Genomic DNA, 12,016 nt, shown 5'->3' with positions numbered 1-12,016 from the left:
CTGACAAACACAGTGACGTTTGGGAAACCCCCTGGATTTGCATACCACTTCCGGTATGTCCGCCTAGCGCCAGGAGGTGTCACCACCCGCCAGTTGCCTCTAGCACATCACTCGCCAGCCTTGCCCTCATTAAAGACTGTCCTGGAATAAGACGTCAAGGGCGGTGGGGAGCGCTGCGTGCTTATTGGATAAAACAAGTGAACGCATACACCACATAGATCAGGACATGACTTTGTCACCTTTAATCATCAGGATGGCTTACAACTCCTGATTGGTGCCAGTGGCACACTGGGAAGCCCGCACACCGATGAGGGCACCACGGTGGAACCAGCGGTGCACCAGGTGCAACACAATGGTGACGTCAACACATTAGCACCTGCGCCACACCCAAGTGGCCTGCAGCACGCGGTAGACCACTCAAATAGGCGTGCTACCTCAGGGCCTGAGCCTCAGTAGAGTGGCCTGTGACACACAGGGTCTATACCACACCTGGTCTGACACCTCCCAGGTAAACATTCCACACACGGCCACGTGCCACTCCTGGCCTGTTATATTACAAAGGGCCTGACCCACACTGAGGTGGCCTGTCTGTGGCACACAGGGTGCACCATTATGGGTCTTACGCCACACTAGGCCACGTGCCACACCTGGTACCAAATCAAGGGCCTGACCCACACCGAGGTGGCCTGTCTGTGGCACGCAGGGTGCACCATTCTGGGTCCACCTGGTACCAAATCAAGGGCCTGACCCACACTGAAGTGGCCTGTGCCACACAGGGCCACACCACCCCCGAGAACGCCTCAGAGCGGATTGTAATAAACCACGCCTGCACATTCATCACAACAAGGCTTGCCTCACACGTGTGTGGGGCCCACTGCTCAGTGTAACACCACCACACCACAATGCTGCCTGCACCACAGTACAGGGACAGTGCACACCACCGAGGCCTGCACAACAGTGAGGTGACCACCTCCACACACTGGAGTCTCAGCGACACAGGCAGGTGTACAACACTGGGGCTGTGTCTCGCCAACTGGCCTGTCACATAAGGCCCACACCACTCCCGAGAATGCACCACACCGGAATGCAAACCACACCTGCAGATGTATCACAACAGGGTTTGCAATGCATCACAGGTGTGTAGCCCACAGTTCAATGTGACATACAGCACCCTGCTGCCGGCGCCACACCCCCTGTGCCACAAAAGGCCTCCACCACTCTCGAGAAAGCACCACACAATATAATATATCAATCACACCAGGAGATTTGACACAAGGCCAGATGAGTACAGCACACCGGGGTACACAGCACCATGCAACATGCATCAGGGCCCTGCGCCACATCCATAGATTTGCCCTTCCAGATCCCTACACCACTTTTGGCGGGGGAGGGTATGAGTTAAGGAGGGGGGGGGGGGTGAGCACGCCACCGAGACATGCTGAACTGGTGGAGCAAACCCTACATGTGACATGGGCCGAACATGGGCCCAACACTGCTAGTTGTGCCCCACTCACCACCGAAGGGTGTGTGCACAACACAGAGGCCTGCACCATGCTGCGAAATGCAGCGCATTGAAAACGCCTATTGCAAATTTTAGGCACTATAAGCACCTCGCAACTGGACAGTAGTGTGTGCGGTAGTCCAAAGACACACTGGCCCGGAGGAGCGGAGACGCCCTCCTTACCTCAGCGGAATCAATCCGTGCACTACAGATAGTGAAAGGGGCGGGGCCGCGGGGAGAGAAGAAGCGTGCGTGCCTGAGATATTTCTGATGAAAAACCTGTATGGGAAGAAACATCTGAAGTGGAAACGGGCCGGGCAGGCTCCGAGTCATGACAGCTCCGAGCTGTCACTGCACGGCACACGTGCTGCTGGGCAATGCTTCCGTGCACTGAGCACGCTTCCAGGCACGCAGGGCTGCACATACAACTTTCAGCAGCAGCGCTGCACCGTTCAGTCCACACTACAACCCCATAAAACATACAGGTGCGCCTTCCCCCAACTCCACTTGGAAAAATCTGCCAGCAGCCCCCACCGCCCCCCCAATGACACCCCATCTAAGAGACAACAGACTTCCACCGGCCCCACCGGGGAAGTTCCGCCAGCCTCGAGCTGCAAGGGGGGGACGACTCAGTATAACGGGCCACCACACCGGTCCTTGTCTGCCCCGAGCAGGTCCTATTCTGGGACGCGCCCGCCACCCTCCGCCCCATGGGTTGCCTGGAGTGCCCCCGGCGCTGCCCATGTGCGTGCCAACACCCCCGACCCCCCCCAGGCCCCTCCCGCAGGGCACCGTAACTTGTCCGGCACTGGGAACTTCACGCTGTTTTTATATCATTGACACAATTTTATATACATATATTTTCGGGGAGGGGCACCCCAGCCCCGGCCGGCCTCACTCTACCTTTGTACTTCTCGCGCACGTTCTCGTAGGCCTGGATGAAGTCCTTCTCCTCGGGGTTGGGGGGCAGGTTCCGCATGTTGTAGGTGGCCATGCTGGCGGGAGCGGTGCGGGGGGCGTCTCTCTCGGGTCTGCGGCCGCTGCGCTCGGCTGCCAGGCATGGGATGGGGAGGGAGGCAGTCAGTGCGCGCAGGGCTGGGTGACGGGCTCGGCCCAGCCCCTGCCAGAGCCAAAACAGCCCCGCCGAGGGGACATTCCAGCAGCCGACCTCTTAAAGGCACAGAGGGCACAACAGCTGCGCGGCGGATAGGGTGACAGGCGGCGGCGTGGGGAGAGGGAGCGGGCGGAGCAGGGAGGGGGGGGGGACGGGGAGCAACGGGAGCAGAAGGGGAGCAACGGGAGCAAAGAGGGAGGGAAGACAAGGAGCATCGGGAGCAAAGAGGGAGGGAAGACAGGGAGCAACGGGAGCAAAGAGGGAGGGAAGACAGGGAGCAACGGGAGCAGAAGGGGAGCAACGGGAGCAAAGAGGGAGGGAAGACAAGGAGCATCGGGAGCAAAGAGGGAGGGAAGACAGGGAGCAACGGGAGCAAAGAGGGAGGGAAGACAGGGAGCAACGGGAGCAGAAGGGGAGCAACGGGAGCAAAGAGGGAGGGAAGACAGGGGGCAACGGGAGCAGAAGGGGAGCAACGGGAGCAAAGAGGGAGGGAAGACAGGGAGCAACGGGAGCAAAGAGGGAGGGAAGACAGGGAGCAACGGGAGGAGCAGAAGGGGAGCAACGGAAGCAAAGAGGGAGGGAAGACAGGGAGCAACGGGAGCAAAGAGGGAGGGAAGACAGGGAGCAACAGGAGCAAAGAGGGAGGGAAGACAGGGAGCAACGGGAGCAGAAGGGGAGCAACGGGAGCAAAGGAGGAGGGAAGACAGGGGGCAACGGGAGCAGAAGGGGAGCAACGGGAGCAAAGAGGGAGGGAAGACAGGGAGCAACGGGAGCAAAGAGGGAGGGAAGACGGAGAGGAACGGGAGCAGAGGGGGAGCAACGGAAGCAAGGAGGGAGGGAAGACGGGAGCAACGGGAGCAAGGAGGGAGCAGAGAGGGAGCAAAGAGAGAGGAGGGAGGGAAGACAGGGAGCAAAGGGAGCAGGGAGGGAGGGAAGACGGGAAGCAATGGGAGCAAGGAGGGAGGGAAGAGGGAGCAACGGGAGCAAAGAGGGAGGGAAGGCAGGGAGCAACGGGAGCAAAGAGGGAGGGAAGACAGGGAGCAACGGGAGCAGGGAGGGAGCAGAGAGGGAGCAAAGAGAGAGGAGGGAGGGAGGGAAGACGGGGAGCAAAGGGAGCAGGGAGGGAAGACGGGAAGCAATGGGAGCAAGGAGGGAGGGAAGACGGGAAGCAATGGGAGAAAGGAGGGAGGGAAAACAGTGAGCAACGGGAGCAGAGGGGAGCAAGGAGGGAGCAGAGGGAGGGAAGACGGGGAGCAAGGGGGGTAAGGAGGGAGCAGAGAGGGAGCAACGGGAGCAGAGGGGGAGCAAGGAGGCAGCACAGGGGGAGGGAAGGCAGGGAGCAATGAGAACAAGGAGGGAGCAGAGAGGGAGCAAAGAGAGAGGAGGGAGGGAGCATAGAGGGAGCAAAGAGAGAGCAGAGGGGGAGCAAGGGACGAGCAGAGAGGGAGTAGAGGGGAGCAAAGACCGAGGAGGGACGGAGCAAAGGGAGCAGGGAGGCAGTCAAGACGGGAAGCAATGGGAGAAAGGAGGGAGGGAAGAGGGAGCAACGGGAGCAAAGAGGGATGGAAGACAGGGAGCAACGGGAGCAGAGGGGAGCAAGGAGGGAGCATAGGGAGGGAAGACGGGGAGCAAGGGGGGTAAGGAGGGAGCAGAGAGGGAGCAACGGGAGCAGAGGGGGAGCAAGGAGGGAGCACAGGGGGAGGGAAGGCAGGGAGCAATGGGAAAAAAAAAAAAAAACAAGGAGGGAGCAGAGAGGGAGCAAAGAGAGAGGAGTGAGGGAGCATAGAGGGAGCAAAGAGAGAGCAGAGGGGGAGCAAGGGACGAGCAGAGAGGGAGTAGAGGGGAGCAAAGACCGAGGAGGGACGGAGCAACGGGAGCAAGGAGGGAGGGAAGACGGGAAGCAATGGGAGCAAAGAGGGAGGGAAGACAGGGAGCAACGGGAGCAAAGAGGGAGGGAAGACAGGGAGCAACGGGAGCAGAAGGGGAGCAACGGGAGCAAAGAGGGAGGGAAGACAGGGGGCAACGGGAGCAGATGGGGAGCAACGGGAGCAAAGAGGGAGGGAAGACAGGGAGCAACGGGAGCAAAGAGGGAGGGAAGACGGAGAGCAACGGGAGCAGAGGGGGAGCAACGGAAGCAAGGAGGGAGGGAAGACAGGAGCAACGGGAGCAAGGAGGGAGCAGAGAGGGAGCAAAGAGAGAGGAGGGAGGGAAGACAGGGAGCAAAGGGAGCAGGGAGGGAGGGAAGACGGGAAGCAATGGGAGCAAGGAGGGAGGGAAGAGGGAGCAACGGGAGCAAAGAGGGAGGGAAGACAGGGAGCAACGGGAGCAAAGAGGGAGGGAAGACAGGGAGCAACGGGAGCAGGGAGGGAGCAGAGAGGGAGCAAAGAGAGAGGAGGGAGGGAGGGAAGACGGGGAGCAAAGGGAGCAGGGAGGGAAGACGGGAAGCAATGGGAGCAAGGAGGGAGGGAAGACGGGAAGCAATGGGAGAAAGGAGGGAGGGAAGAGGGAGCAACGGGAGCAAAGAGGGATGGAAGACAGTGAGCAACGGGAGCAGAGGGGAGCAAGGAGGGAGCAGAGGGAGGGAAGACGGGGAGCAAGGGGGGTAAGGAGGGAGCAGAGAGGGAGCAACGGGAGCAGAGGGGGAGCAAGGAGGCAGCACAGGGGGAGGGAAGGCAGGGAGCAATGAGAACAAGGAGGGAGCAGAGAGGGAGCAAAGAGAGAGGAGGGAGGGAGCATAGAGGGAGCAAAGAGAGAGCAGAGGGGGAGCAAGGGACGAGCAGAGAGGGAGTAGAGGGGAGCAAAGACCGAGGAGGGACGGAGCAAAGGGAGCAGGGAGGCAGTCAAGACGGGAAGCAATGGGAGAAAGGAGGGAGGGAAGAGGGAGCAACGGGAGCAAAGAGGGATGGAAGACAGGGAGCAACGGGAGCAGAGGGGAGCAAGGAGGGAGCATAGGGAGGGAAGACGGGGAGCAAGGGGGGTAAGGAGGGAGCAGAGAGGGAGCAACGGGAGCAGAGGGGGAGCAAGGAGGGAGCACAGGGGGAGGGAAGGCAGGGAGCAATGGGAACAAAGAGGGAGGGAAGACAGGGAGCAACGGGAGCAGAAGGGGAGCAACGGGAGCAAAGAGGGAGGGAAGACAGGGGACAACGGGAGCAGAAGGGGAGCAACGGGAGCAAAGAGGGAGGGAAGACAGGGAGCAACGGGAGCAAAGAGGGAGGGAAGACGGAGAGCAACGGGAGCAGAGGGGGAGCAACGGAAGCAAGGAGGGAGGGAAGACGGGAGCAACGGGAGCAAGGAGGGAGCAGAGAGGGAGCAAAGAGAGAGGAGGGAGGGAAGACAGGGAGCAAAGGGAGCAGGGAGGGAGGGAAGACGGGAAGCAATGGGAGCAAGGAGGGAGGGAAGAGGGAGCAACGGGAGCAAAGAGGGAGGGAAGACAGGGAGCAACGGGAGCAAAGAGGGAGGGAAGACAGGGAGCAACGGGAGCAGGGAGGGAGCAGAGAGGGAGCAAAGAGAGAGGAGGGAGGGAGGGAAGACGGGGAGCAAAGGGAGCAGGGAGGGAAGACGGGAAGCAATGGGAGCAAGGAGGGAGGGAAGACGGGAAGCAATGGGAGAAAGGAGGGAGGGAAGAGGGAGCAACGGGAGCAAAGAGGGATGGAAGACAGTGAGCAACGGGAGCAGAGGGGAGCAAGGAGGGAGCAGAGGGAGGGAAGATGGGGAGCAAGGGGGGTAAGGAGGGAGCAGAGAGGGAGCAACGGGAGCAGAGTGGGAGCAAGGATGCAGCACAGGGGGAGGGAAGGCAGGGAGCAATGAGAACAAGGAGGGAGCAGAGAGGGAGCAAAGAGAGAGGAGGGAGGGAGCATAGAGGGAGCAAAGAGAGAGCAGAGGGGGAGCAAGGGACGAGCAGAGAGGGAGTAGAGGGGAGCAAAGACCGAGGAGGGACGGAGCAAAGGGAGCAGGGAGGCAGTCAAGACGGGAAGCAATGGGAGAAAGGAGGGAGGGAAGAGGGAGCAACGGGAGCAAAGAGGGATGGAAGACAGGGAGCAACGGGAGCAGAGGGGAGCAAGGAGGGAGCATAGGGAGGGAAGACGGGGAGCAAGGGGGGTAAGGAGGGAGCAGAGAGGGAGCAACGGGAGCAGAGGGGGAGCAAGGAGGGAGCGCAGGGGGAGGGAAGGCAGGGAGCAATGGGAACAAAGAGGGAGGGAAGACAGGGAGCAACGGGAGCAGAAGGGGAGCAACGGGAGCAAAGAGGGAGGGAAGACAGCGGGCAACGGGAGCAGAAGGGGAGCAACGGGAGCAAAGAGGGAGGGAAGACAGGGAGCAACGGGAGCAAAGAGGGAGGGAAGACGGAGAGCAACGGGAGCAGAGGGGGAGCAACGGAAGCAAGGAGGGAGGGAAGACGGGAGCAACGGGAGCAAGGAGGGAGCAGAGAGGGAGCAAAGAGAGAGGAGGGAGGGAAGACAGGGAGCAAAGGGAGCAGGGAGGGAGGGAAGACGGGAAGCAATGGGAGCAAGGAGGGAGGGAAGAGGGAGCAACGGGAGCAAAGAGGGAGAGAAGACAGGGAGCAACGGGAGCAAAGAGGGAGGGAAGACAGGGAGCAACGGGAGCAGGGAGGGAGCAGAGAGGGAGCAAAGAGAGAGGAGGGAGGGAGGGAAGACGGGGAGCAAAGGGAGCAGGGAGGGAAGACGGGAAGCAATGGGAGCAAGGAGGGAGGGAAGACGGGAAGCAATGGGAGAAAGGAGGGAGGGAAGAGGGAGCAACGGGAGCAAAGAGGGATGGAAGACAGTGAGCAACGGGAGCAGAGGGGAGCAAGGAGGGAGCAGAGGGAGGGAAGACGGGGAGCAAGGGGGGTAAGGAGGGAGCAGAGAGGGAGCAACGGGAGCCGAGGGGGAGCAAGGAGGCAGCACAGGGGGAGGGAAGGCAGGGAGCAATGAGAACAAGGAGGGAGCAGAGAGGGAGCAAAGAGAGAGGAGGGAAGGAGCATAGAGGGAGCAAAGAGAGAGCAGAGGGGGAGCAAGGGACGAGCAGAGAGGGAGTAGAGGGGAGCAAAGACCGAGGAGGGACGGAGCAAAGGGAGCAGGGAGGCAGTCAAGACGGGAAGCAATGGGAGAAAGGAGGGAGGGAAGAGGGAGCAACGGGAGCAAAGAGGGATGGAAGACAGGGAGCAACGGGAGCAGAGGGGAGCAAGGAGGGAGCATAGGGAGGGAAGACGGGGAGCAAGGGGGGTAAGGAGGGAGCAGAGAGGGAGCAACGGGAGCAGAGGGGGAGCAAGGAGGGAGCACAGGGGGAGGGAAGGCAGGGAGCAATGGGAAAAAAAAAAAAAAAACAAGGAGGGAGCAGAGAGGGAGCAAAGAGAGAGGAGGGAGGGAGCATAGAGGGAGCAAAGAGAGAGCAGAGGGGGAGCAAGGGACGAGCAGAGAGGGAGTAGAGGGGAGCAAAGACCGAGGAGGGACGGAGCAACTGGAGCAAGGAGGGAGGGAAGACGGGAAGCAATGGGAGCAAAGAGGGAGGGAAGACAGGGAGCAACGGGAGCAAAGAGGGAGGGAAGACAGGGAGCAACGGGAGCAGAAGGGGAGCAACGGGAGCAAAGAGGGAGGGAAGACAGGGGGCAACGGGAGCAGAAGGGGAGCAACGGGAGCAAAGAGGGAGGGAAGACAGGGAGCAACGGGAGCAAAGAGGGAGGGAAGACGGAGAGCAACGGGAGCAGAGGGGGAGCAACGGAAGCAAGGAGGGAGGGAAGACGGGAGCAACGGGAGCAAGGAGGGAGCAGAGAGGGAGCAAAGAGAGAGGAGGGAGGGAAGACAGGGAGCAAAGGGAGCAGGGAGGGAGGGAAGACGGGAAGCAATGGGAGCAGGGAGGGAAGAGGGAGCAACGGGAGCAAAGAGGGAGGGAAGACAGGGAGCAACGGGAGCAAAGAGGGAGGGAAGACAGGGAGCAACGGGAGCAGGGAGGGAGCAGAGAGGGAGCAAAGAGAGAGGAGGGAGGGAGGGAAGACGGGGAGCAAAGGGAGCAGGGAGGGAAGACGGGAAGCAATGGGAGCAAGGAGGGAGGGAAGACGGGAAGCAATGGGAGAAAGGAGGGAGGGAAGAGGGAGCAACGGGAGCAAAGAGGGATGGAAGACAGAGAGCAACGGGAGCAGAGGGGAGCAAGGAGGGAGCAGAGGGAGGGAAGACGGGGAGCAAGGGGGGTAAGGAGGGAGCAGAGAGGGAGCAACGGGAGCAGAGGGGGAGCAAGGAGGCAGCACAGGGGGAGGGAAGGCAGGGAGCAATGAGAACAAGGAGGGAGCAGAGAGGGAGCAAAGAGAGAGGAGGGAGGGAGCATAGAGGGAGCAAAGAGAGAGCAGAGGGGGAGCAAGGGACGAGCAGAGAGGGAGTAGAGGGGAGCAAAGACCGAGGAGGGACGGAGCAAAGGGAGCAGGGAGGCAGTCAAGACGGGAAGCAATGGGAGAAAGGAGGGAGGGAAGAGGGAGCAACGGGAGCAAAGAGGGATGGAAGACAGGGAGCAACGGGAGCAGAGGGGAGCAAGGAGGGAGCATAGGGAGGGAAGACGGGGAGCAAGGGGGGTAAGGAGGGAGCAGAGAGGGAGCAACGGGAGCAGAGGGGGAGCAAGGAGGGAGCACAGGGGGAGGGAAGGCAGGGAGCAATGGGAACAAAGAGGGAGGGAAGACAGGGAGCAACGGGAGCAGAAGGGGAGCAACGGGAGCAAAGAGGGAGGGAAGACAGGGGGCAACGGGAGCAGAAGGGGAGCAACGGGAGCAAAGAGGGAGGGAAGACAGGGAGCAACGGGAGCAAAGAGGGAGGGAAGACGGAGAGCAACGGGAGCAGAGGGGGAGCAACCGAAGCAAGGAGGGAGGGAAGACGGGAGCAACGGGAGCAAGGAGGGAGCAGAGAGGGAGCAAAGAGAGAGGAGGGAGGGAAGACAGGGAGCAAAGGGAGCAGGGAGGGAGGGAAGACGGGAAGCAATGGGAGCAAGGAGGGAGGGAAGAGGGAGCAACGGGAGCAAAGAGGGAGGGAAGACAGGGAGCAACGGCAGCAAAGAGGGAGGGAAGACAGGGAGCAACGGGAGCAGGGAGGGAGCAGAGAGGGAGCAAAGAGAGAGGAGGGAGGGAGGGAAGACGGGGAGCAAAGGGAGCAGGGAGGGAAGACGGGGAGAAATGGGAGCAAGGAGGGAGGGAAGACGGGAAGCAATGGGAGAAAGGAGGGAGGGAAGAGGGAGCAACGGGAGCAAATAGGGATGGAAGACAGTGAGCAACGGGAGCAGAGGGGAGCAAGGAGGGAGCAGAGGGAGGGAAGACGGGGAGCAAGGGGGGTAAGGAGGGAGCAGAGAGGGAGCAACGGGAGCAGAGGGGGAGCAAGGAGGCAGCACAGGGGGAGGGAAGGCAGGGAGCAATGAGAACAAGGAGGGAGCAGAGAGGGAGCAAAGAGAGAGGAGGGAGGGAGCATAGAGGGAGCAAAGAGAGAGCAGAGGGGGAGCAAGGGATGAGCAGAGAGGGAGTAGAGGGGAGCAAAGACCGAGGAGGGACGGAGAAAAGGGAGGTGGGAGGCAGTCAAGACGGGAAGCAATGGGAGAAAGGAGGGAGGGAAGAGGGAGCAACGGGAGCAAAGAGGGATGGAAGACAGGGAGCAACGGGAGCAGAGGGGAGCAAGGAGGGAGCATAGGGAGGGAAGACGGGGAGCAAGGGGGGTAAGGAGGGAGCAGAGAGGGAGCAACGGGAGCAGAGGGGGAGCAAGGAGGGAGCACAGGGGGAGGGAAGGCAGGGAGCAATGGGAACAAAAAAAAAAAAAAAAAACAAGGAGGGAGCAGAGAGGGAGCAAAGAGAGAGGAGGGAGGGAGCATAGAAGGAGCAAAGAGAGAGCAGAGGGGGAGCAAGGGACGAGCAGAGAGGGAGTAGAGGGGAGCAAAGACCGAGGAGGGACGGAGCAACGGGAGCAAGGAGGGAGGGAAGACGGGAAGCAATGGGAGAAAGGAGGGAGGGAAGAGGGAGCAACGGGAGCAAAGAGGGATGGAAGACAGGGAGCAACGGGAGCAGAGGGGAGCAAGGAGGGAGCAGAGGGAGGGAAGACGGGGAGCAAGGGGGGTAAGGAGGGAACAGAGAGGGAGCAACGGGAGCAGAGGGGGAGGAAGGAGGGAGCACAGGGGGAGGGAAGGCAAGGAGCAATGGGAACAAGGAGGGAGCAGAGAGGGAGCAAAGAGAGAGGAGGGAGGGAGCATAGAGGGAGCAAAGAGAGAGCAGAGGGGGAGCAAGGGACGAGCAGAGAGGGAGTAGAGGGGAGCAAAGACAGAGGAGGGACGGAGCAACGGGAGCAGAGGGGGAGCAAAGAGGGAGCAGAGAGGGAGGAGGAAGGGAGCAAAGTGGGAGCATAGAGACAGGTGGGATGGACCAAGGAGGGAGCAGAGGGAGCAAGGGGAGCAAGGAGGGAGGGAAGACGGGGAGTAACGGGAGCAGAGGGGAGGAGGGAGGGAAGACAGGGAGCAACGGGAGCAGAGGGGGAGCAACGGGAGCAAGGAGGGAGGGAAGATAGGGAGCAAGGAGGTAGGGAAGACCGGGAGCAACAAGAACAAGGAGGGAGGGAAGACGGGAGCAAGGAGGGAGGGAAGACCGGGAGCAACGAGGGAGGGAAAACGGGAGCAAGGAGGGAGCAGAGAGGGAGCAACGGGAGCAAGGAGGGAGGGAAGACGGGAGCAAGGAGAGCAAGGAGGGAGCAGAGAGGGAGCAACAGGAGCAAGGAGGGAGGGAAGACGGGAGCAACGAGAGCAAGGAGGGAGCAGAGAGGGAGCAACAGGAGCAAGGAGGGAGGGAAGACAGGGAGCAACGGGAGCAAGAAGGGAGCAGAGAGGGAGCAACGGGAGCAAGGAGGGAGGGAAGACGGGAGCAACGAGAGCAAGGAGGGAGCAGAGAGGGAGCAACAGGAGCAAGGAGGGATGGAAGACAGGGAGCAACGGGAGCAAGAAGGGAGCAGAGAGGGAGCAAAGAGAGAGGAGGGAGAGAGCATAGAGGGAGCAAAGAGAGAGCAGAGGGGGATCAGAGGGGGAGCAAGGAACGAGCAGAGAGTGAGTAGAGGGGAGCAAATAGGGCTTGAAAGAGGGAGGAGGGATGGAGCAACGGGAGCAGAGGGGGAGCAAGGAGTGAGCAGAGAGGGAGCAAGGGGAGCAAGGAGGGAGGGAAGACGGGGAGCAACGGGAGCAGAGGGGGAGCAGGGAGGAGAGGGGGAGGAGGGAGGGAGCTTAGAGGGAGCAAAGAAGGAGCAAAGAGACAGGTGTGAGGGAGCAAGGAGGGGATAGAGAGGGAGCAACAGGAGCAGATAAGGAGTAAGGAGGGAGCAGAGGGGGAGCAACAGGATCAGACGGGGAGCAAGGAGGGAGCAGAGGGGGAGGAGGGAGGGAGCTTAGAGGGAGCAAAGAAGGCG

General features: G+C 61.1%; 1 protein-coding gene across 4 annotated transcripts in view; it reads right to left on the bottom strand.

Moving 5' to 3' along the window:
• PLEC (plectin) overlaps nucleotides 1-12,016 on the bottom strand; it is a 1,130,647-nt gene that overhangs the window by 719,054 nt on the left and 399,577 nt on the right. Inside the window, exon 1 of one of the 4 annotated variants that reach the window (XM_078686568.1) lies at nucleotides 2,405-2,534. The exons of the other annotated variants lie outside the window; for them this stretch is intronic. Within the exon in view, the coding sequence (XP_078542694.1) occupies nucleotides 2,405-2,495 (91 nt within the window). The 5' untranslated portion in view covers nucleotides 2,496-2,534. Of the gene's footprint in view, nucleotides 1-2,404; nucleotides 2,535-12,016 lie in introns of those variants that run through there. 4 annotated transcript variants of the gene reach the window in all.

Source organism: Lissotriton helveticus, chromosome 4_1 (assembly GCF_964261635.1).
Source record: "Lissotriton helveticus chromosome 4_1, aLisHel1.1, whole genome shotgun sequence".
NCBI classification, from domain to species: Eukaryota; Metazoa; Chordata; class Amphibia; order Caudata; family Salamandridae; genus Lissotriton; species Lissotriton helveticus.
This window is presented reverse-complemented; position numbering and strand designations above follow the sequence as displayed.